This window comes from Carettochelys insculpta, chromosome 28 (assembly GCF_033958435.1).
Source record: "Carettochelys insculpta isolate YL-2023 chromosome 28, ASM3395843v1, whole genome shotgun sequence".
Lineage (NCBI taxonomy): Eukaryota > Metazoa > Chordata > Testudines > Carettochelyidae > Carettochelys > Carettochelys insculpta.
The window spans coordinates 12,889,642-12,914,700 of record NC_134164.1 but is presented as its reverse complement, the minus strand read 5'-3'; the positions used below and the strand labels follow the sequence as shown (position 1 = coordinate 12,914,700).

The 25,059-nt window shown below is 55.3% G+C and overlaps 1 protein-coding gene across 1 annotated transcript in view; it reads right to left on the bottom strand.

Moving 5' to 3' along the window:
* Positions 1 to 25,059, bottom strand: part of LOC142002535 (alpha-2-macroglobulin-like protein 1) — a 65,264-nt gene that overhangs the window by 24,704 nt on the left and 15,501 nt on the right. The window contains exons 7-15 of the mRNA XM_074978712.1: positions 22,189 to 22,273; positions 21,880 to 21,985; positions 7,497 to 7,602; positions 6,624 to 6,739; positions 6,029 to 6,193; positions 4,467 to 4,697; positions 3,910 to 3,973; positions 3,622 to 3,767; positions 3,082 to 3,231 (exon numbers count right to left, since the gene is read on the bottom strand). Of these exons, the coding sequence (XP_074834813.1) occupies positions 3,082 to 3,231; positions 3,622 to 3,767; positions 3,910 to 3,973; positions 4,467 to 4,697; positions 6,029 to 6,193; positions 6,624 to 6,739; positions 7,497 to 7,602; positions 21,880 to 21,985; positions 22,189 to 22,273 (1,169 nt within the window). The remainder of the gene's footprint in view (positions 1 to 3,081; positions 3,232 to 3,621; positions 3,768 to 3,909; positions 3,974 to 4,466; positions 4,698 to 6,028; positions 6,194 to 6,623; positions 6,740 to 7,496; positions 7,603 to 21,879; positions 21,986 to 22,188; positions 22,274 to 25,059) is intronic.

Below are 25,059 nucleotides of genomic sequence, written 5' to 3'. Positions count from 1 at the left end.
GGTTCAGGGTTATAGCAGGGAAGTCACCTGCTGCATCAGGCATTGCTGATGGGTTGCTAATTTCCCAGTTAGCTGCCGCTGCTGCTGCTGGGCCATCTGTTGGAGCAGCTGCTGCTGCTTGCTGGCCTGTTGCTTCACCATCCACTTCAGCAGAAGCTCCATCGCTTCAGTGGTTCACACTTGCTGGGTCCAAGGCTGTCACAACAGGATGGACCTTCCACAGGGCTGGGGCTATACTCACATCCTCCACCACGTGTGAGCAGTTCCCACCAGTGACAGGGTTGCCTAGTGGTTAAGCCCCCTTGCCAGGGCCTGGGGCGTGGGTCTTCATCCCCACCTGAAAGTCTATTGGATAAGGTTGGGGCATGGCCCCAAGAACCTAGTTCCCCCTCCGGCAGGAGAGGGGTTCCCTGGGAGGGGCTTCCCCCAATTTGTGCCTGGGGGAGGGGCATGAGGCCGTGCCCTCTGGTGGCCGACCAGAAGGCAGCTCTGGCTTGTGCCCTGCTGCCTCAGAGCCAGCTCCTGCGTTTTGGCTGGTCAGTCCCAAACAGACCTGGCTTCCCTCCCTTTATACTCCTCCAGTCCCGACACTGGCTGCAGGTGACCTGGGGTGGGGCCAATTGGGCCAACAGGCCCTGTGTAACCCCTGCCCTGCCTGTTTCTTCTTCAATCATCTGGAGCACTTCTGCCCAGTTCAGCTGGATCTTCCTAAGCCACAATCTATCCATTAAGGCTTCCACTACGAACAGTGAACATAAGAACATGAGAACGGCCATACTGGGTCAGACCAAAGGTCCATCCAGCCCAGAAAATTCATCAGTCTGTCCACTGAACTCCATCTTAAGATCAGTAGTCCCCAATGGGGTACAGCTTCTCCTATATATGTCTTCAGAACGATCTTCATTGCCTTTGGTGGCAGGTGCTTTAGCTTTTCCTTATATACAATATCTGAGATCAGAGAAACTGCTGCACGAGTGCCCAGTTCCATGCATACAGGTTTGCTGTCCAACAGTGGAGTTACCCAGTATTCATGTGAGCCTGAGGCCAAAGACAGAATGTGGAGTGGCTTGTCTTCTTCAGACAGGGTGTCACTTTCATCATCCTGACTCTGCTCAAGGGTTTGCAGATTTTCCATTTAGGTCTGCCCAGACCACAGCCCTCTTTTTCTTTCATTTGCCGGTACACTCAATGTGTCCCTTTTGCCACACTGTCAACACACTAGGTCCTCACACTAGCATTCTGATGCACAGTGACCCAGCATACCACAATTTGTTTTGTCTGCAGAAAAGTGTTGTGTAACATGCCAGCAGGCCTGTTTGCAAGCCTAAAGGCCTCAGAGAGCATGAGTGGAAACTTGCATTCCTGTGACACATCCCTGTGTTGCAATCTGTTACAGCCTTAAACCCCACAAACATAAACACCAGCTAGCTCTATCAGCCCAGACACCTCTGTTTAGATGTGGGAACTTAGAGAAACCAGTAACCAGGGCAACCTTAGCTTCAGCCCCATAAGAACATTAAAAGTGGCAATGAGCCAGTATGCGTAGACCCAGTAAACAGCTAAGGGATAAAACCATGGTGAGGTCCTGCGCCTAGCTGAGTTCCGCCTCAGGGGTGCCTCAGGCGATTTCCCCAGACAAAGCAACATTTGCCACAGCCCTGAGGTGAGGGGCTTTGTGACTGGAACTCCCCGTGACAGAGAAGAGACATGGCAAAATACCTCCTATCCAGTCACATACATTTCTGTTGTAATTCTTGCTTCCTAATGTGTACCTTGTGAATTTGAATCTGGAGTAAATAGCAGTAGATAAGCTTAATAAAGTGCAATTATCACTAATTGTCTCTGTGTTGAAGCAGATCCTATCATCCTGTTCGGCCTTGGTCCTGTGAATTTACAGAAAGAATGAAGAGGAATTTGCTAGCAGCCTTCAACTACCTGAAGGACAAAGGATCCAGGCTATTCTCAAGCTATGTTTAGATTGCTGAGAATTGTCAGCAGAAGATACACAAATTGCACAAAACATTTGCATATCTCCTGCCAACAATTCTGTCAGGAGAGATGGGGCCAAAGGTCAGGAAAACTCCCTCTGCTGACACCTCCCTTCTTCTTCATAGAATGAGGATGACCAGGATGTCGACAGAAGGCTCCCGGAGCAGCAGACATCTGTCAGGAGACCTCTGGGGTCCTGACAGAAGCCCGCAATCTAGACATAGCCTAAGTGATGGCAGATGACAGAAGAAAAAGCAATGGTCTCAAGTTGCAGTTGAGGAGATCTAGATTAGATCTTAGAAAAATTATTCATTGTAAGAGTGGTGAAGCACTGGAGTGGTTGCCTCAGTAGTTGGCAAAATTTCTAGTCTTACAGGCTTTTTAAGGTCTGGCTTGACAAAGCCCTGGCTGGAATGCTTTAGTTGAGGCTGGTCCTGCTTTGAGCAAGGGGTTGGACTCAAAGGCCTCCTGAGATCTCTTCCACCCCTAATCTTCTCTGAATCTATAAAGGTTAGTCCAGAGGTAAAAAGAAGGAAGGAAGACAAGGTGGTGAAGATGCAGCTGCACAGGGGACATGTGGCTCAGCTCCTGGCCCATCGAGTCCTGTCTCCTGCTGCCCCATGTGGCACGTTAGTTTGGCTCACTGTGTGCAGGGCCCATGAGCCCCTGGATGGCAGGTGACAGTGCGGGGCCAAGTGGGAATCCAGGGGCAAATCCTGCTGCTGCTGCAGAGGAAGGTGGAGCCTCCCACAATGCACCTGGCAGCTGTTCCCTGCCCCTAGGGACCAGCTCCGCCCTGGAGAGCGAGTTCTGCTTACCTCGGCCATTGCGTCAGCTCCAAGCTCCAAGTTCCCAGCCAGAGCCGAGGTGAGGGGATAGGTAGGGGTGCTACAAGGGCTGATGGGAGAACAGGCCGGGAAAGTGAGAACCCCACAGAGTCCAGGTGCCAAGTGCCATTGGAGCAGCCCTGGGGTCAGGGAGAGGTGACCTCGGGGGGGCGGGGGCCAGCAGCCGTGCATCGCCCCTCCCTGCGAGGGGGTAGGACCAGTCAGGGGAGGGGCTGGGCAAGTGGCTGAGCTGTTCTGGACTCACCGTGTCGACGTTGAGCTCGGCCTTGGGCTCCATGAGCAGCGCGCTCCGATCCACGGCGCGGACGGCGCACAGGGACCCGGGGGCAGCCTGCACCCGCAGCTGCAGCTCTGCGCCCGGCAGAGCCCGGTCCTGCGAGAAGGCCAGCTTCACCTGGCCAGGCACAGGGCGTCACAGGGGAGAGGGAGGGAGAGACCCCCAGGGCAGGAGACAGGAAGCGGGAGGCAGGTGGCCAAGCTCCAGACACTGAGTGTCACTCCGGCTCCAGGCCCTGCTGGCTGGGGGGCTGGGGCAGGGGGTGCTGGGGAGGGGTGGGGTTGAGGCAGCCCAGACTCGTTTGGTGCCCCCATGGGACAGCTCACAGAGCTGCAGTGATTGCGAGGCACACTAGAGAGACGGGGGAGTCGGGGGGAGCAATGATCCAGGTGCTGCCATGAGGCGGGGAAGGGAGGGGCTCAGACACCTGGTGACGCACTGCCCAGGACTCCAGTTGTGGGGCAGGAGCGATTCCCCCCCACCCCCCGCCCCGAGCCCCAGGCTCACCTTGTTCGGGAGACACTTGGCCACGTTCAGCAGGGCACTGGCAGCAGCCAGCTCTCCGTCGGGCAGCACCACGTAACCCAGCACCGTGGCAGCGGGCGCCAGCTCAGTGCCGACATGCAGCTCCACAGAGAAGGAGCCCTTCAGCCCTAGGGACAGTGGGGAACAGCCAGGGGCAGCCAGGCCCAGTCAGCAGAACCCAGCACCAGCCCAGCCCCTGCCCAGGGACTCAACCCCACTCGCCCCTGAGCGCAGGGACCTCCAGGCACACTTCCCTCCCCCACCACTTACCAGCCCCCTTCCCAAGGTCCAGCCCCCTGTGGAGGATCCTGGCGATGGCTCCCTTGGCCACGACCTGTGGAGAAGGAGACGGGAGTCACTGGCCTGAGGCTGTACAGGGGGTGGACGAACACCCTGATGTGGGGATGTCGCACAGGCCGGAGTCAGGGCAGGGGGAAACTTCCGCACCCCACGGCCTGAGCCACCAGAGGTGGGTGTGCGAGGACGTACACTCAGGTGTGTGTCCAGCATCCCAGCCCACAGGCCAGCTGGCTCCCGCTTTGGGGGCAGATTGGAACCAGAGCACTTAGTGGGGCTGCAGGGGGAGGAAAGGCCTGTCCTTCTCCGGCCCCACCCTAACAGTTCAAAGGAACCGTTTTGTTCTGCTCTGCCGTGGGGTCATTGTGCGGACTCCACACCTCGTGCTTGCATGTACACATGCCCACTTGCATGTATACTCTCACAAATATACATATGTGTGCGTGCACACACGCGTGCACACACGCACGCATGCACGCACACGCACACACACGCACGCACACACTTTAGTTTCCCAGGTTGGGGCTCACCAGGAAGACGACATCCAGGCTCTTGGACCCGTTCCCCAGGGCCTCCCTAGCAATGATATAATCCACCTGGAGCTGCTGGGCCTGGTCGCAGGGCAGCACGTCTCCTGGTGAGCGGATCTGCAGGAAGCTCTGGCTCCGGGAGTAGAAGGGCTCCAGGTGTTGATGGGCATCCGAGTACTTGGGAGAGACTCCACCATGCCCTGCGCTGTCAGCCACCTCCTTGAAGTGCCCCTGGGGGACAGAGACAGTGATGGTGATCGCTGGGTGCTGAGTGCCCGGCACAGGACAGGAATGCTGCAGGGGCCGGGCAGGCTCTGCTGCTGCTGGCGGAGCTCACCCCATGGCCCCTCACCCTATGTGGGTACCAGTGACCTGGAGAACCGCAGCAGTTAGAATGGGGCAGCCCCTGAGCTGCGGAGCCCTGTGCTGGGCACCTTTGGACAGCGGGTACTGGTTCCCAGAGCAACCTGAAGGGGATGACGTTCCTAACTAGCACCCCCTGACCCCCACAGTCATGAGGCGAGAGGTGGCAGCACTAAGATGCCCTTTTCACCACCCCACTGATGGTTCTGGTGTGGGGTTCTCCTCTCCTCCACCCACCATCCGTCCTGGTTGTTCAGCGGCCAGGCACTTGGGGCTGGGACAGTTTGATATTTGGAGGCATGTCTGCACATTACAGTTATTTCGAAATAACTGTGTGAGCTTCTACACAACACAACTATTTCAAAATAGTTTCAAAATAGTGGATGGCTTATTTCAAATTTGGTGAACCCCATCGTACGAGGAACAGCGCCTGTTCCGGAACAGCTATTTCAGAATAGGGGCTGTGTAGACAGGGAATAGGGGATACTTCAACATAAGATACTCTGGTATAGTTTAGGCTTAATCTAAACTACTGCAGAAGATCTACCTGCTCAGGGTCAATCTTCCAGGGTTTGATTTTGCGGACATGTGAAATTAAGCTCCCAGGGGCAAAGTCGACCCCCGTGCTTTTTGCGAGAGGCGAGGGAAACTCTCCCTTTGACCTTACCCTGTTAAGACAGACAAGTTAGCTGAGTGTAGATACACTGATTTTACCTGTGCAATTGGTGTAACTAAAATCACGTATCTGCAATTGACTTCCTTGCCTAGGACAGACAGTCTCATCCTGAAAGAATTCTGCTATGTAGACATAGTAGTTTGGATTAGAGCCCCACTTCATCAGATGTGTTGTCAGATGCAGCCATCCCAGCTCCCCGAGTGGTTGCATCTGAAGAAATGGTTCTTTATCCATGAAAGCTTATGCTTCAATAAATTTGTTAGTCTATAAGGTGCCACAGGACTTCTTGTCTTTGTAGATAAAGATTAACACAACTACCTCTCTGATACTCAGTTCCAGAGTAAGATATTCCAGAATAACTTTCCTGTGTAGACATACCCTGAGCGTGTGCAGTGCATAGTACTATGGGGCCCCAATCCTGGCTCTCCTTAGGCACTACCATAATAAACACTCTAAGCCACAGAAGCTATAACAGAGGTTGTGATGGAAGAGCCCTGTGCGGGCTCAGAAGTTTGTCATTTACCTGCAGAGAGACCATCCCGGTCCAGCTGGAGGTGTCCAGCGCAAAGGCGGCTCTGCCAGACTCGTCTGTCAGGAACGTCTGGTTCTGACTCACGTCTCCATAGCTAACAAAGAGCTGCAGCTTCTTGTTCTTCAGCGCAGAGCTGTCTGCCGCCCTCAGGAGCATCTGAGCCAGGGAAAGAAATGGGCAGACTCACAATTCTGGGGTGCAGCCTCTGAGACGGGGCAGGACTGGAACAACATGAGGCACTGGCATCAGGATAGGGACCACTGGCTGAGTTGGGATGGATTCTGGCGCAGGGCGGAGACAGCTGGGGTTGCTGGCGGATGAATCAGGACCCACTGGGGAGCTGGGATGGATGCGGCGGCAAGACTGGAACAGCAGGGGGAGCTGGAGGCTGGTATTGCGGGGCTTAGACGTGTGTCGTGGCAAGACTGGAACAGTAGCAGGTGGTGGAGGTGAGGCTGGGGTTTGGCAGGGCAGGACAGGAACAGTAGGAGGTGCAGGGAATTGCGGGAGCTGGGATGGGTGTGAGGCAGGAAAGGAATAGAAGTGGCTGCTGGGGTGAGCGTAGGGTTGCTGGGAATCCCAGTACCTGGCCGGTGTAGGGGAGTCCAGCCCTGTAGGCGTCATCAGCTCCCTCAAATGTCACCGTGCCGATTTCAGACATGGTGTGGATGCCGCAGCGCTTGGTTGCGTTGAGCTCCACTCCTAGCAGGAGAGGGAGGGACGAGGGGTTACAGGGGCCAGGAGTGACACCAGAGTTCAGGCTGCACCCTGGAATTCTCTCCATAACAATCTGTGCTGCCATTTCCACCGCAAGCTCAGAACTGCAAGGCACGATGTGGGAAGAACATGGGGTTTCAAATGAGGACAGAGGTGGATTTTCCTGGGAAACCAATCATGTGTCCTGGAACTGCTGGAGCAACTGGTCCATCCAGAGGCAGGAAAGCGCCTGCCTGGGAGAGGCACTCCCACCTGGACCGAGTCCCCCGGGGGCAGGTGGACAGTGTGGGTTTGGTTATAGGACATCAGTGCAGTCCCACCTCCTGCGGTACCAGATCAGAGCACTGGCCCAGCCCAGACTCCCGTCTTTCACACTAGCTGGATAATCAGAGGAAGGCGGCTGTGCTCTGCTGTGCCTGGGGCAGGAGAACCCCTGCAGACCCTGGCTGGGAGCAGGGCTGAGCAGGAGCTCATTGAGTCAGTCAGTGTTAACGATGGGCCCCACCAGAACCCTGGCTCTGAGCACCCCAAGCGGTGGGGAGTTTGGCTCTGGGTCCAGATCTGAGCTCACACGAGGGCTCGACGCCTGTGAGGGGCTGAACCAGAGCTCAGTCCCCACACCCAAAGCACTGCTCCTGGACTCTCTCTAAAGCCGCCGGGCTAGAAATGACCTTATCACAGGTGCATGAGCCCCTCTGCCTCTGGGGTTCACTGCACAGGGCCTGCTTGATTTCAGTCGTACCTGTCCTCTCTTCCACAAGAGACGCCATGGCCTCCAGGGTCATAGAGTGGCTCACAGGGAAGGGATCTATCCCCACCTCTCTGGAGAAGCAGCCGTTGCTCTCAGTCTGGAGGGAGAGAATCACAGCCCGTTAGCTGCAGCTCTGCACCAGGCCCTGCGGGGTTCAGCTCAGGGGGTCTCTTATTGGGCTTGGCTGGGTTAGCCCTGGGAGCCCGGAGAGATGGTAACACAGAACAGGTGCCAGCTCATGTCCAAGGTGCCTTGGCTGAACCTTGGAAATAGGACCTCCTCGGGGGACTGGGGACTGGTGAGGGGGAAAAGGAAGAAGCGAAGCACGCGCGCCTGGCATTCCACCCCATCAGAGGACAGGGTGGACATGCCGTGCAAAGTGCTCAGGAGGGCTGCCAGCCCTGATCCCCCCGTTGGAACCCCGGGCACTAACCATCAGCCAGAGGTGGCTGAGGCCACCGTGGAGGTGGCGGAAGATGCCACCGCTCCTACCCCAGAGCCAGGGCTCAGCGGAGTGGCAGTAGCCGACCTTGACCCTGCACCCGCCTCCGACTCTGTCTTGAGCGCCGCCCTGACCACTGCAGAGGGATGCCCAGAGGAGGTGGGCATTGGTCTCGCCCTCCTCTCGCAGGAGGTCGAGGCCTTAGGGTTGACCCTGGCTTCCTCGGATGTGGACAGCCTGTTGTTGGAGGTCTGTGGGCCAGCTGCTCACAACCAGCCACCTCCTCTGTCCTTCTTCCCCCCAGCCACTGATGCCCTCTTAACTGTTACCCCTCTTCATCCTAGGATTTCGCAGGGAGCGACTGCCTGCCCGTCTGGGACTGGTCTCCCAGCCGTGGCTGTTGAGCCTCTGGATGCCCCGGGCAAGTCTGAACTTCCCCTGTACCCCACTTTCCTAGGCACTGAAAACTTCAGCGCTGCCCCTCCCACCCCATTGGTGCCTGCAATTCAGGGTGCCTGCATTCCACCTTTAATCTTCCCCCCCTTCGCCTCATGAAAAGGTCCCCCCTCCTGATACCCCCTTCTCCCACATTCCTACTCCCGCCTCACCCCCACCCCGTCCCCATCGCTTGCTCCACCCCCGCCCCTGCCCCCAGCCCCTCTTTTGGGGAATGCCCTACCTCAAAACCTGAGCCCCCTCCCGCTCCTAATCCTCCTCCTCCTCCTTTTCCCCCTCTGCTCCCTTTCGCCCTCCTCCCCCCCTCCCCCCAACCCTCTCCCCTTCCCTGATACCTTCATTATCCCTGTTCCCCACACGACCCCCACCCCCACCCCTTTCCCTGACCCTCGTCTTTCTGTAACTGCCCCCCAAGGCCATGATTCCTCAGGAGGTGTCCTTCCTCTCACCCTCTTTCTGGGGCTACTCTCCCTCCGCCACCCCCGCTCATCCCATGGCAGGGACCCAGCCCCTCCCTGACTTTCCCTGTCAGCCGCAGGGCTCGCAAGGACGTCTGGCCAACGGGTACTCAGGACCCTGAGGCTCAGACACCCGACACTTTGAGGGTCGAGATGCGCCAGTTCCTGGAGGACATCCGTGGCTCCAAGAACAAAGTAACTCTATCCCTTCAGCACTGGAGAGACTTCCACCTTGTCCTGGAGACCGTGAGGGCCCTCCTGAAAGAGGGCAAAAGGACCAGGAGGAGGGGTACCATGGCCTACCAGTGGGCCCGCAGCTTCTGTGATGCCTTGATCACCTTCGGCGTCAGTCACGGTTTGCTGCGGGGCCCCATGGGGGCAGTTGATGTTCCCTCTGGTGAGGATCCTCCCCAGCCTTCCACATGCCGCTGCTCATCTTTGCCTCTTTAAGCACCAGGGGCTGTAGATCGGGTCTCCACAGGTCTCCCCCTTCAGGAGTGGGGGTACTTGGTCACCTTGCTTCAGGAGACCCACACTACTCCAGCCGCTGAAGCCAGCTGGTGGCTGGAGTGGGGAGACGGGGTCTACTTTAGCCACCTCTCGGCCCATCGGGCCTTGCTAGTGACCCTGTTCTCCCTGGATCTGCAGCCCGAGGTGCTGGGGAGCATCGAGGTCATGCTGGGCTGCCTGCTGTATCTCTGGGTCCAGGTGGAGGGGTTCCGCCTCCATCTTGTTAATGTCTATGCCCTGACATCCGGCCCAGAGAGGACATCCTTCTTTCGGCAGGTGGTGGCCTTCCTCGATTCCATTGATCCCCGCGAGTGCCTGGTCCTTGGCGGGGATTTCAACTGCACCCTCAAGGAGTGGAACTGTATGGGGACTGAGCAGTGCCAGGCTGCTGCCGATGTCATCAGGGAGCTTGTCAACCACTGCTCTCTGGTGGATGTCTGGTGCAGCCACCATCTGGATGAGGACACCATCTTTACCTACGTCTGGGTGGTGGCCCAAAAATCAATGCACTCCCGGTTGGATTGCATCTGCATCTCCTGCCAACATCTCTTGCGAGCCCACTCCTCTAGCCTGCGGCCAGCCCCTTTCTTGGTCCTCCATTTGGTGGTCATGAAAGCTTCCCTCTCACCGGTGAAGTGGGGGTTGGCCAATTGGCACTTTAATAATAGTCTGCTAGAGGATGTGGGCTTTGTGGCATCCTTCCAGGAGTTCTGGCTGGCCTGGCGTGGGCAGCAGTGTACCTTTCCCTCAGTGCGGCAGTGGTGGGATCTGGGAAAGGTGTGAATGTGGCTTTTCTGCCACGACTATACCCGGGGGGCCAGCCGGTGGTGGCATGCTTTGATAGGGCAGCTGGAGCCAGCCCTGGAGATCCATCCCTCTATGGCACATACTGGGAGAAGTGGGACGAGCTCCGGGCCCTTGACAACCTTTGGGCACGGGGGGCCTTTGTGAGGTCATGGTATCTGTCTCCTTCGGGAGATGGATCACGGCTCCTGCTTCTTCTACACTCTGAAGAAAAAGAGGGAGACCAAAAAGCACATCCTCTGCCTGCTTGCAGAGGATGGCACCCCCCTCACAGATCCGGTGGAGATGCGTGAGAGGGCCTGTGCCTTCTACACTGCTCTCTTCTCCCCTGAGCCAACCAATGCCGACACCTGCAGAGTGCTCTGGGACCAACTCCCTTCGGTCAGTGTGGGTGACTGGGACCGGCTGGAGCTACCTCTCACTCTCGCTGAGCTCTTGGAAGCCCTCCATCTCATGCCCACCAACAAATCCCTGGGCATGGATGGACTGACCATGGAGTGCTACTGCGTGTTTTGGGACATCCTCAGCCCAGACCTAGTCAGCGTCTGGGCCAAGTCCTTACAAAGTGGGGTACTCCCTTTATCATGCAGGTGAGCTGTGCTTGCCTTGCTGCCTAAGAAGTGGGAACTCCGTGATCTCAGGAACTGGTGTTCCATCTCGCTCCTCAGCAACGACTACAGGATCATCGCCAAGGCCATCTTGCTTTGCTTGGGGTCCATGCGGAAGGACATGGTCCACCCTGACCAGACCTACACCATCCCGGGCTGTATCATATTTGACAATCTTTATTTGGTCCAGGATCTCCTTGAGCTCGGGTGTAGGGATGGTCTGTCATTCGCTCTCCTGTCCTTGGACCAAGAGAAGGCATTCGACAGGGTGGACCACAGGTATCTCCTGGGCACTCTGCAGGCCTTCAGCTTCGGGCCCCACTTCGTCGGGTTTCTCCGGGTGCTGTACACTGTCTAAGAGTGCTTGGTCAAGCTCAACTGGACCGTGACCACTCCAGGCAGCTTCAGGCGAGGAGTACGTCAAGGCTGCCCTCTGTCAGGCCAGCTTTCCACTCTGGCCATTGAGCCCTTCCTCCATGTCCTTCGTAGAAGGGGGTTGATGCTCCGTGAGCCAGAGATGCGGCTGATCCTGTCAGCATGCGCCGACGATGTGCTTCTTATGGTCTGGGACCCAGGAAACCTGGTGCAGTTACATACCTCCTCTGCCTGGGTCAACTGGGTCGAGAGCTTTGGCCTGATGGTTGGAGCTGGATGTGTGGTGGGCCACCTCCCAGCAGCACTTCAGGCCATTTGGTGGAGCACGGGTCTCCTGCCCTATCTTGGTGTCTTTCTATCTGCAACGCATCCCTCCCTGCTGGAAAACTGGCAGAGTTTGGAGGACAGGGTGGCTGAACGGTTGCGGAGGTGGACAGGACTGCTCCAGTGTCTCTCCCTGCACAGGAGGGCACTGGTGCTTAACCAGCTGGTCCTGTCCATGCTCTGGCACTGTCTCAACACCCTGGACTCACCCTCGGAGTTCCTGGCTGACCTTCAGAAGCTATTTCTGGAGTTCTTCTGGCCAGGACTGCACTGAGTCCCTGCAGGAGGTCTCCATCTCCCCCTGGAGGAGTGGGGACAGGGCCTGACCTGCCTACACACTCAGGTCCATGTCTTCCACTTCTGGGCCCTGCAGGGACTCCTTAACACAACAGTGCAGATGGTCCAGTGTGGTCCAGTGTGGAGCTCACTAGTGCACACTTTCCTCCATCACTTCAGAGGATGCCAGTACGACCAGCAGCTCCTTTATTTACCTTTGAGAGGTCATCCGCAAGACCTCTTGGAGCTGCTGGCCTTCTATCAGGACCTTCTCCGTACCTGGCAGCTGCTCTCGGCCTCCAGGTCCTTGGGGGCCACCACGAAGGAAGACTTCGTTGCGGAGCCCCTGCTACACAACCCTTATCTCCATGTGCAGGTGGCAGAGTCCTCCGTGGTGTGCCAGAGGTTGGTCCTGGGCAGAATCACCAGGGTTGGAGACCTCCTGGACTACGACCGGGGAGATTGGGTGGAGGCCCTGGCACTCGCCCAGTGCATGGGGCTCTCCACCCTATGCACTCCCTGGCGCATGCTTGAGGAGGCGAAGGCCGCTTTGCTGCCCGCTGCTCATGTTTACCTCAGCCGGTTCCTGCAAGAGGATGCACCTCGCAACTCCTGGCCCTCTGGATCTCTCCATGGGCCCCTGGGCCTGCGAATCCCCTCACCCCCCTCCCCTTCACCATTCCAGATGGCTGCACACCTTGCAGCTGGTCCCCTTCTGAACCGCGCCAAGACATCATCTGTACACGCTCATGCTTCACACGCTCCATTTCCCCACCCTCACATCCTGGCCCAATCACAAGTGGCGGGACCTTCTAATGCCATCGGAGGGTGGGGAGCCCCGGTGGGCCAGCCTTTATTCCACCCTGGTCCCGCAGCCTGCTGGGGCATTGGTTGGAGGATTCTCCACAGGGCGGTGAGCACGGGTGTGTACCTGGCATGGTTCACCCCCACTCCCGGACACTTGCTCCTTCTGTGGCGCGAGGGAGACCCTGGCGCACATCTATGTCAAATGCACCAGGCTGCAGCCCCTCTTCCACCTCCTCCAGAACCTCCTGCTGAGTTTCTGGCTGCACTTCTCCCTGCACCTTCTCATTTTTGCACACCCCGTCCATGGCCCCACTAAGTCGTGGGACCTCCTTGTCAGCCTCCTCCTGGCTACGGCTAAAGTAGCCATCTACAACACCAGAGAGAGGAGGCTGGCTGAGGGGGACACCTGTGACTGTGGGGCCTATTTGCGCTCCACCCTCTGCTCATGAATCTGGGCAGAGTTCCTCTTGGTGGTGTCCACTGGCTCCCTCAAAGCTTTTGAGGAGCAGTGGGCACTGTCTGGGGTTCTCTGCTTGGTGTCCCCCTCTGGCTCCCTTGTTTTGAACCTCTGACCTCCACTCCTCTTCCTGTTTTTTCTTTTTAGTTGTCCCCCAACTTCGCTTGGGGCTATATCCTTTTAGTGGGTCCCCCCTCACTTTAAGAGGGGCCTTTTATTCATGGGCGGGCTGTACCCGCCCAATTCCTTGTCCCCAATAGGACCCTGGAAATAGGACTAGGCATGAGCCTGGCTCCCCTGTGCCTTAGTATTGGTACAGAAGGGCTGAGGGTTTTCCCCATGTGCTGAGCATTCAGACTCTGTTGTATGCTGGGGAGCTGCTGCTGGTACAGTATTAATGCCCCTGGGAACAGCTGTTTCCAACCTGGCCAGGTAATAGTTGAGCAGCTGTATTGTTTGCCTGTGTGGCAGTGGGACTCAGACACATTAACTAGTGTAAAGGGAAGATCTTCAAGGGAAGGCGTTCAGTCCTGCCCAACAGGAAAAGCCTGGGGTCAGCAGACAGACTCTTGTGGGGCCTGCAACTGGAATCTCCCTGCCTATATCAAGAAGACAAATGAATCTGTCTTCCTGTTCTGCTCTGGTCACTGGAAAGGTGAGTGGTGCAAGCAGCAGGGGCAGCATTTCAGATTTCGGTATAGGGGGTGGGGAGCAAATTTAACCATGATTCTGGGCACACTTAGGCACTCAAAAACATTAGTTTTCCAGTGGATAATTTAGCAATTAGCTGATGGGACACCTGTAACTAATCTATTATATAGTTTAGAAAATGTGTTTGCTGGTCTGTCTATTTGATCAAGAACGCATCCTAAACAGCAAGGGGTAGGACCACCAAATTCAGCATACAGCGTCCTCTTATATCTTAAAGCAATGCCAAGGTTTGGCTGTGCCAGGACAATGGGATGTGCTTGGGATGGGATTGCTTCTAATCACACAAAACAGAAAAGAGACAGGATCACCAAATCAAGTAGTGTCTTCAACATGGACATAACTGAGTGAATGTTGAAAAAGACTGAACCACAGGGAGCCAGAAAAAAAGGATGTGCCTGATATTACCCATCAGAACCCAATCCCCACCCCCCAGAGCTAAGCTAGGACCCAAGATAGCAGTGTCCAGCTCAACAGCTTTCATTGCCATACAAGTTTTGACGAGGTTTTATGATCTTTCAGTTTTTGTTGTGTCTGAATCTGGTGCTGTTGGCTATTTTGAAAAAGTTTTTAATTGATTTTTCCATGTTTGTACAGGGACATGGTGTTCTTATGCTTGGACGCATTTGGATGCTCTTTTGGGAGAGAAACAAGTTTTAAAGACTGAGTAAGGAGTGACGTTATGAAAGTAAAGAAAAAGTTTGAAAAGGAGAAAGATACAGAAGTATGTTAAATGTAGTGGAAAAAAGGAAGGGAAAGCTCTGTGATAAAAAGAATAGCTTTGTTGGACTTAAAAAGGCCAATTAAATAAAAGAGGGGGTCATGAAAGCAAAGAAAGTGTGTCGGTTAAAGAGAGGGATTTTAAAAAAGAAATCAAAAATGGAAAAAAGCAAATGAAGTACAAGAGGAAAATAGGAAAGAAGGCTTTTTGAAGAAAATATAGGGTGGCAGAAAGACTGGCAAGAGCAGTGGTTTTCAACCAGCCATGAGAACTGTCCAAGTGTGCCATGAAATGTCATCAATTTCCCCTCACCACAGCTCTTTGCAGAGCTGCTACAGGGAGAAGTGTTGAGCTCACAGGTCAGCTTTCATGCTGGGTGAAAGCTGAAATACTGCTTCTGGCTGGCAGAGAGCCCACCTCCCTCCCTTGCTGTGAACAGTGAGGAGGGAGAGTGGGAGCCTGTTGAATATGGAATGCAGGTTCCCAGCTCCAACGGGCTGGCAGAAAGGGGAGTCTACTCTCTGGACTTGCCTCCCACCCCGCAAGGAATTGAACATTTCAGCAGTTACTCAATTACTCAACAGCCCATTTGACTCTTGTTTAGCTTGTTGTATGTACTGCTATGTTGCAAACCTCTCTAGTAAGACTGTAACCACAGTAAATGTAAGTAAATATGACGTTTATGAGCAATTGATTCAGCAGAAAAAAGTGGGTATCTTGGAACTGTTTGTCTCATTGAAGTGTGCCATGTTACTGAAAAGTTTGGAAAACACTGAGCTAGAGGCCCTGTGTAAAGCAGAGGCAACAGCAAGAGATTTTGGACTAGGATGAGTAAGGCAAGAAGGGTTAAAAGAAAAAGTCTGAAAAAAAATTAAAGTGAATGTAACATGCTAATTAAATAAAAGAGGAGAATAGAAGGCAAGGTGAAGAGAGCAGTTTGAGAAACTGAACACAAATTAAATTGATTACAAAGCAAATTAAATAAAAGAGGACAACATAACTGTGGGCTTTCAAAGGAAAAAACATGGTGAAAAAGCAGGTGGCAGAAAGCTTAGCTAGAGAAAACTGCAGGAGAGGGAGATCCCCCTTTGTCTAAGTGGCTGAAGAAATGTACAGAAAAGAGAAGCAAGAATTTTTTTCTGCAAAACCAACCCAACCCAAATCACACAAAGGCTGCGTCTACACGTGCACGCTACTTCAAAGTAGCGGCAGTAACTTCGAAATAGCGCCCGTCACGTCTACACGTGTTGGGCGCTATTTCGAAGTTGAAATCGACGTTAGGCGGCGAGACGTCGAAGTCGCTAACCCCATGAGCGGATGGGAATAGCGCCCTACTTCGACGTTCAACGTCGAAGTAGGGACAGTGTAGACGATCCGCGTCCCGCAACATCGAAATAGCGGGGTCCTCCATGGCGGCCATCAGCTGGGGGGTTGAGAGATACTCTCTCTCCAGCCCTTGCGGGGCTCTGTGGTCACCGTGGGCAGCAGCCCTTAGCCCAGGGCTTCTGGCTGCTGCTGCTGCAGCTGGGGGTCCGTGCTGCATATACAGGGTCTGCAACTAGTTGTTGGCTCTGTGTATCTTGCACTGTTTAATGAAAGTGTGTCTGGGAGGGGCCCTTTAAGGGAGCGACTTGCTGTTGAGTCCGCCCCGTGACCCTGTCTGCAGCTGTGCCTGGCTCCCTTATTTCGATGTGTGCTACTTTGCCGTGTAGACGTTCCCTCGCTGTGCCTATTTCGATGTTGGGCTGAGCAACGTCGAAGTTGAACATCGACGTTGCCAGCCCTGGAGGACGTGTAGACGTTATTCATCGAAATAGCCTATTTCGATGTCGCAACATCGAAATAAGCTATTTCGAAGTTGGGTGCACGTGTAGACGTAGCCAAAAAGCCCCGTGCGTCCTCACTTCTTCTGTAATCTTATTCTGCAATTACAGGGCATTTTACCTGAAATAGTAACTCCACCAAAACAAGTGACTTTTGCTGAGGAAGAGTCAGTGCCAAAGGAGCAGCAGGCACTGAAAAAATCATTGAGTTGTCCACAGCCGAATAAGGGCAAAAAGATGGCACAGGTGGTAAAGGGTATTGTGCCCTTGTATGCTTTGCCTTTGCCAACATAGGGAAGGGAGCAGGTGCTGTAGGTGGTAAGAACATTCTGATACCTCCATTGCCCTTGGTACAGCACTGCTGTGTGTTGGAATGGCAGGCAGTGGTGGAGCAGCCCTTTGGTCAGCCATTGCAGGCCTGGGCTTACAGCATGTTTAGGCATGCTGGCCAGGTCCCTAGACCCTAGGGGAGGTGGCGAATGCTGCCCTGGAAAGCACTACCCTGGAGTCCCAGTGGGGGAACAGAGTTGGCTTAGAATTCAAGGAGGAGGGAACAATCAAGTAGGTTTCCTGGGTGGAGAGGAAAAAGTAGGTCACTTCTCAAAGATGGTTGCACAGAAATGCTAGAAGCCTGGGGAATGAACAGGAAGAATTAGAGGCTCTGGCACACTCAAAGAAGTTTGAGGTGGTTGGAATAATGGAGAGCTGGTGGGACGATTCGCATAACTGGAGCACGGTCATGGAGGGTTATAAACTGTTCAGGAAGGGCAGACGGGAAGAAAAGGAGGAGGAGTTGCGCTCTATGTGAGGGAGCAGTACGATTGCTCAGAGCTCCAGTATAAGGAGGGGGAAAATCCAGTTGAGTGTCTTTGCAGTAAGCTTAGATGAGGAAGTAACAGAGGTGATGTTGTAGTTGGTGTCTGCTGTAGAACGCCAGATCAGGGAGAGGAGATAGATGAGGCTTTCTTCAGGCAGCTTAGTGAAGCTTCCAAATCACAGGCCCTGGTTCTCATGGGAGACTTTAATCATCCAGACATTTGTTGGGAGACCAATACAGCAGCACACAGACAATCCAAGAAGTTTTTGGAGAATGTTGGGGATAACTTCTTGGCATAAGTGCTGATGGAACCAACCGGAGCTGTGTGCAAATGGACCTTCTACTCGCAAACAGGGAAGAGCTAGTAGGAGAAATAGAAGTGGGTGGAAACCTAGGTGTGAGTGGTTCACACCAGGGACCGGGTGGCCTAGTGGCTAGGCCCCCTGGCCAGGGCCTGTTGGGTGGGTCTTCAGCCTCACCTGAGAGTCTACGGGTTAAGTTCGGGGCATGGCCCCAAGAAACTAGTTCCCCTTTGCCAGGAGAGGGGTTCCCTTGTGGGGAGGCACTCCCCACTCCCTTCAGTGCCTAGGAGAGGGTCCTGGCTGCATCCTCTGGCAGCCAACCAGGTGGCAGCTCTGGCTCAGGGCCTGCTGCCTCAGAGCCAGCTCCTGCCTCTAGGCTGGTCAGCCTCAAACTGGGATGACTTCCTTCCTTTTGTACCCCTCCAGGCCTGACACTGCCCACAGGTGAACCAAATGGGGCTGATTGGGCCAACAGGCCTTGTTTAACCCCTGCCTTGCCTGGCCTCCCTCTCACATTCCTACACATCCCGCACCACAAGACCCCCAGAGTGGTCTGCCCCTCCCCCAACTGTGTTCCTTCTCCCCTGGAAAAAAGTCCTCATTCACATGATCCTTTCCTGCACGATACTGGATCTGGAAGGAGAAGGGTTGAAGGGAGAGGTACCACCTCATGATTCTGGGGTTTGTCTCTTTCATCACCTATAGCCAGGGCAGGGGGGCATGGTCGGTGAGGAGGGTAAAGTGTCTGCCCAGGAGGTAGCATCAGAGTGCGTCTATGGCCCATTTGACTGCTAGGGCCTTTTTCTCTATTACTGAGTAGGCCTTCTCCCCTGGCAAGAGCTTCCAGCTGATATAAAAAATCGGGTGCTCCTTGCCTCCCACAGCTTGGGAGAGCACAGCTCCCACCCCGACATCCGAGGCATCCATCTGTAGCAGGAACTCCTTCGAGAAGTCGGGGCTCTGCAGGACCGGCTCTCGGCAGAGCTGGGCCTTTAGGGCTTGGAAAGCTTCCTCACAAGCTGGAGTCCATGGGATGTGGTTGGGAACCTCTTTTTTGAGGAGGTCAGTAAGAGAGGCAGTGATGGAGGAGAAGCCCGGGATGAAGCGGCGGTAATAGCCTGCTAGCCCCAGGAACTGGCGTACCTGTCTTTTTGAGGATGGAGGGGCATACTGCTGGAGGGCTTGGACCTTCCCCACCGGGGGTGTACCATGCCCTTCCCCAAGGAGTACCCTAAGTAGATAGTCTCATCCCTTCTGAGGCGGCATTTTGCTGGGTTTGCCATCAGGCCTGCTTCTTGGAGGGACTGCAATACAGCAGACCCACGTTGTAGATGGGTCTGCCAATCGCAGCTATAGATCATTATATGGTCCAAATATGCTGTGGTGTATTGGCTATGAGGACATAGAAGCCGATCCATTAGGCGCTGGAACGTAGCCGGGGCACTATGCAGCCCGAAGGGCATGTTCCGGAACTGGAAGAGTCCAAAGGGAGTGGAAAAAGTCGTCTTCTCCTTGGACTCAGGCATGAGGGGGATTCGCAAATAGCACTTTGTTAAGCTTAGGGTGAATTCTGCTTCCCCAAGCTGATCGAGCAATTCATCTACCTGAAGCGGTGGGTAGGCATTGAACTTGGATACAGCCTTCCACTTCTGGAAGTTGATCCCAAACCGGATGGGAGCACCTGGTTTTGCGACAGGGACTATTGGGCTTTTTCGTTTGCTGAAAGATTCTTCAATTACTCCCCCTCCCCCAACTGTCCCTGCTTGACCAGACACCCTGCCATGGGCCCCCCAGCTGTCCCTGCTCCCCTAGATGCCCAGCTACACTCTACTGTCCCAGACACCTGTGCCCATACTATACCATCACTTTCTTCCCAAGGAGCCCCAGGACTCAGCAGCCCCTATGAAAGCCAAGCTGGGTGGGTTTAGATTGGACATTGGGAAAAGCTCCCTAATTTCAGGGTGGTTAAGCACTGAATGAATTGCCAAAGCTGGAGATTATGGACTTTCCATCATGGGAGACTTGTAAGAGCAGGTTAGACAAACACTTGTCAGTGATGGTCTGTATGGTGCTTGGTCCTGCCAGGAGGGCAGGGGACTGGATTTGATACCTCAAGGTTCCTTCCAGTTCGAGCATTCTATGTCTCTGTGTTGGACAGCATTGGTCCAAGTACAGATCCCTGGAGGCTGCCACTAGTTACTTCCAATCTCTCCATTTATTCTCACCTTTTTTTACCTACCTTCTAACTGGAGTGCCTAACAACGCTTTTGGGATCATCTCATGGTCCTCAGTTCACTTTAAAGTCAAGCCTTTTGTTATCTCAATCACCCTGCCTCCGTTTACCAGTAAACCCCCTGCCACGCAGGCTGAGTTGCTCCCAACTTCCATATTCATCACATCAACACTCAGGTGGTGTTTCAGTTAAGAGCCTTTTCCCCCAGCTCCCTTTGTAAGGGAGCTCCTGTGTTACAGCAATGAAATATTCCTATTCTTTGTTCTGTGGGGCCTCTGTCTACACATGATGTCTGGGGCTAAGCAGGGTTTTACGTGCCAAAACCACACTGAGCCTTGGGAGAGGGGGGTTCCACAGGGGAGGTCACATGGGGCAAAGGCAGGAAAAGGTTTAAAGGGTGTCATAAGGAGAAGGGAGAAAACTTGTTCTTCTTGGCCTCTGAGGAGAGAACAAGAGGCAATGGACTTAAGCTGCAGCAAGGGAAGTTTAGGTTGGACATTAGGAAAAAGTTCCTAACTGTCAGGGTGGTCAAGTACTGGAATAAGTTGCCAAGGGAGGTTGTGGAATCTCCCTCGCTGGAGATATTTAAGAACAGATTAGGTAGATGTCTATCAGGGATGGTGTAGATAGTGGTCGGTCCTGCCGTCGGGGCAGGGGACTGGACTCGATGGCCTCTCGAGGCCCCTTCCGGTCCTAGTGTTCTATGATTCTATGATTCTATAAGGTGGGGCCTGGGGATGGTAACAGACAGCCCCCCCCACGCCCCCCAGAGTCCCAGGTCAGGTGGCTCCTGGGCTGGGAATTGAAGACCCCACCCCATGGCCTATGCCAAGTGTAGCCTCAGAGGCTCTGAGACCCTGACAAGGGAGAGAGAAGTCTCTGCTCTGCAGCCTTAGCTGAGTGCACTGGTGTTTAGCGCTTGCAGCAGGGCACACAGCTTTAGCCCCCTAAGGGTGCAGGTTCATTCCCTCCTGCTGACAACTCAGGTCCATCAGCCTTATGCAAGTTTTCCCAAAATTATGACACACCACACATTGCTGCCATCAGCCACACCTTTACAGGAGAAAGGGAGCCAGTGTGCCCCTGTGCAGCGCCCTGGTAAGAGCCTGGCCAGCTGGGGGCAGAGCCCTGGATGCTGCCAGCACATGACCACAGCACATCCAGGCTCCAAGACTGGAGCCAGCAAGTCCAGGCAACACAGTGACTGCATGTCCAGCCCTGAGCACCCCTGTCCTATATCCTGAGCCACATCAAACCTCTTCTGACATCCTTGAGTCCCCCACCCCTCTATTCTGACTCCTGCACCCTCAACCCCTGCCCTGACTCCTGTACTCCACCCGTGACAGCTCCCACTATGCTGTCCTGACTCTCCCACCCCACCTTTGACATCCCCGATCCCCACCCTGAGCACCCCACAGTCCATCCCCCATGTAAATTTCTTATAGCTACTGTGCTATCACAACCCTCCTAGCCCCTGAGGGTTGCCATAGGCCAGTACTCGCAAGAAATTTCCATTACTTTCTCACCTGCAAACATTGCTGCCTTTAGCCAAAGGAAAAATCTGCCACACACCAGAGAGATTTCATGTCATTTGAATGAAATGAGTAATCTCGGGTTAGGTTCAGCTGGGCACTGCCGGCCACCAGGTTAAACTCTGAGGACAGGGAATTGCAACCTGACATCTGGGCTGCACCTTTGAGGGTAACTCTGTTTTCTCCCCTTCAGAGCAGCCTGTTATGTGCCTATGACTTCAGTCTGTGCCATTGTAGTAGCGATGACGAAGCAGTTCTAAGATGATACACTGCAAGGACAAATCTTTACGTCCCCTGTCCATAGCTAAGGTAGCTTTGTGATCCTCGATCTCTCTAGCTTTGTGTCTCTCTTGGGGGCCACATCCCCACATGACCGCGACACTGGTGCTCCACAGAACAAAACTCATTCTGCACATAATGGAAAACATTAGAGGGAACATTGGCCATCATCCTCCTACCCAAGGTAAGGAGCCTATACGGACCCAGGGCCTGATTCACCTGCCCTTACACCAGCTTTACACCAGTCTCTCTCCATTGTTGACACTGGGCCGCTCCTGTTTTACCAGCCAGACGAGTGAGAGCTGGATCAGGCCCTAGTCTGCAAAGTGCTTTGAAACTCTTGAAAGGCGAACGTGACAAAGGGAATGCACAGCACCCCCTGTGCCTGCACCCTCCAGCATCCCACAGCATGGCACATTCTCCCCTCCCCAGCTGCACTCACCTGGCCTGAAAGCTCTTTGCAGTGATTTATATAAGTGAACCAGTAATCTTTGACTAGGCACAGGCGGACATGGACCTTCCCCAGCACAGGCTTCCCGTGGGTGTATCTGTTCAGCAGAAGGGAGCGAGAGGGTAAGTGGGAGGGGAGGGAGCCAATGTCCATGGGAAGTTCCCTGTTGTAGTCCTGGGGGTTGGATGGGAGGGTGAGTCCTGGAGCAGACAGGGGGATGGGGAATGAGGAGAGGGGAGTCAGGTCCAGGGGGTGCCAGCCCCCATTTTATCGGCCCAGCAGGGCTGGGTTCACACTCACCGGCCACACACTTGCAGGGGGAATGTCTCATTCAGCACTGTCACCAGAGAGGGCAGCTTGATGGCCACGTAGAACCTGGGCAGCTCTGCGGTGAAACATGGGGGGCAGAGAGGGACAGGATGAAACCAACCCACAGCCGTGGCTTGAGTTCATTGTGAGCTACGAGCTCTGTGCTGGGGCAGGAGGTGTTGGGGGAGACGGAAGAAATGGCATCCTGACAGCCACTGCTACCGGCTCCTTTTGTCCTCAGCCCCTTCCCACCACCTGCTGTGACAACCACCATGGCCCCAGCACCAGCACCAGCCTGCTCCCACCCAGCCTGGCTGCCATAGGGGCTGCTGAGCCCTGCGGCTCCTTGGGAAGCAAGTGATGGTATAGTACAGGCACAGGTGTCTGGGGCAGTAGAGTGTAGCTGGGCGTCTAGGGGAGCAGGGACAGTTGCGGGTGGGGTCTGTAGCAGGGTGTCGGGGGAGCAGGGACAGTTGGGGGGCCTGTGGCAGGGTGTCGGGGGAGCAGGGACAGTTGGGGGGCCCGTGGCAGGGTGCTGGGGAAGCAGGGACAGTTGGGGGGCCATGGTAGTGTGTCAGGGAGAGCAGGGACAGTTGGGGGGCCCGTGACAGGGTGTCAGGGGGAGCAGGGACAGTTGGGGGACCTGTGGTAGAGTGTCAGGGGGAGCAGGAAGAGTTGGGGGACCCATGGCAGGGGGAGCAGGGACAGTTGGGGGGCCCATGGCAGGGTGTCAGGGGGAGCAGGGACAGTTGGGGGGCCTGTGGCAGGGTGTCAGGGGAAGCAGGGACAGTTGGGGGACCCGTGGCAGGGTGTCAGGGGGAGCAGGGACAGTTGGGGGGCCCGTGACGGGGTGTCGGGGGAGCAGGGACAGTTGGGGGACCTGTGGTAGAGTGTCAGGGGGAGCAGGAAGAGTTGGGGGACCCATGGCAGGGGGAGCAGGGACATTTGGGGGGCCCGTGGCAGGGTGTCAGGGGAAGCAGGGACAGTTGGGGGACCCGTGGCAGGGTGTTGGGGGAGCAGGGACAGTTGGGGGACCTGTGGTAGAGTGTCAGGGGGAGCAGGAAGAGTTGGGGGACCCATGGCAGGGGGAGCAGGGACATTTGGGGGGCCCGTGGCAGGGTGTTGGGAGAGCAGGGACATTTGGGGGGCCCATGGCAGGGTGTCGGGAGAGCAGGGACAGTTGGGGGACCCGTGGCAGGGTGTCTGGGGGAGCAGGGACAGTTGGGGGGCCTGTGGCAGGGTGTCAGGGGAAGCAGGGACAGTTGGGGGACCCGTGGCAGGGTGTCTGGGGGAGCAGGGACAGTTGGGGGGCCTGTGGCAGGGTGTCAGGGGAAGCAGGGACAGTTAGGGGGCCTGTGGCAGGGTGTCAGGGGAAGCAGGGACAGTTGGGGGACCTGTGGTAGAGTATCAGGGGGAGCAGGAAGAGTTGGGGGACCCATGGCAGGGGGAGCAGGGACATTTGGGGGGCCCGTGGCAGGGTGTCAGGAGAGCAGGGACAGTTGGGGGGCCCATGGCAGGGTGTCAGGGGGAGCAGGGACAGTTGGGGGACCCGTGGCAGGGTGTTGGGGGAGCAGGGACAGTTGGGGGGCCCGTGGCAGGGTGTCAGGGAGAGCAGGGACAGTTGGGGGACCCGTGGCAGGGTGTCGGGGGAGCAGGAAGAGTTGGGGGGCCTGTGGCAGGGTGTCAGGGGGAGCAGGGACAGTTGGGGGACCTGTGGTAGAGTGTCAGGGGGAGCAGGAAGAGTTGGGGGACCCATGGCAGGGGGAGCAGGGACAGTTGGGGGGCCTGTGGCAGGGTGTCAGGGGGAGCAGGGACAGTTGGGGGACCCGTGGCAGGGTGTCGGGGGAGCAGGGACAGTTGGGGGGCCTGTGGGAGGCGGAGCAGGAGTAGTTGGGGGATGTGATGAAGTGGGAGCCTTTTACTGTTGCGTGTGAGTGCTACTGTCTCAGCATAACCCCATATGTGTGGGCCTCAGGTTCCTTGGGCACTGCACCCTGCCTAGACAGTGATGGGAATTTCGGGTTTGACTTCCACTGAGGCAGGCTGCCCAGCTACCAGCATGTAAATAATGGCCAGTGCCCTTTGTAACCTGAGCCCAGGCAGGGATGGGACCAAGAGACACCTTTGCAGGGGAAGGTGACAAAGCCAGAGGAGGAGCCTGGGTGGGGGCTGGAAGTGGGTCAGTCTCAGCAGACTTGTGAGGCAGGGGGAAGGGACAGGCTCTGGGCTCCCCTTTCCCAAGAATGGATTTTACTGACGTCTTCTGGTTTCTGTGCTGACAAGTCTGTTCTATGCTGTGTCCCTGTCAACTCACAAACCTGTTCCATGCACTGGCTGAGAGTCACATCTGGCTATGGATGGGGTGTGCAGAGTGTGGGGACTTCCCACACTTCAGGGACACCTAACAAAGAGAGGAAAGAGCATGTTTGCGGGCAGGCTTGCAAACCTAGCGAGGAGGGCTTTAGACCGGGTTCTTCAAGAAATGGTGACACAAGCCCTGAGGTACGTGGGGAAGGAAGAAAGTACAACGAATGAAGACCACTCGTTCAAAAGGAGAAAGTAGGCCAGTTGGCTAAGTATCTGAGGTGTTTGTACACAAATGCAAGAAGCCTGGGAAACAGACAGGAAGAATTAGAGGCTCTAGCAAAGTCAAAGGAGTATCAGATGATTGGAAGAATGGAGACTTGGGGGCATGATTCACATATCTGGAGCACGGTAATGGAAAGGTATAAACTGTTTAGGAAGGACAGGCAGGGGAGAAAAGGGGGAGGAGTTGAGATCTATGTGAGGGAGCATTTGGTTGCTCAGATCTCCAGTATAAGGAGGGACAAAAAACAGTTAAGTGTCTTTGGGATAAGCTTA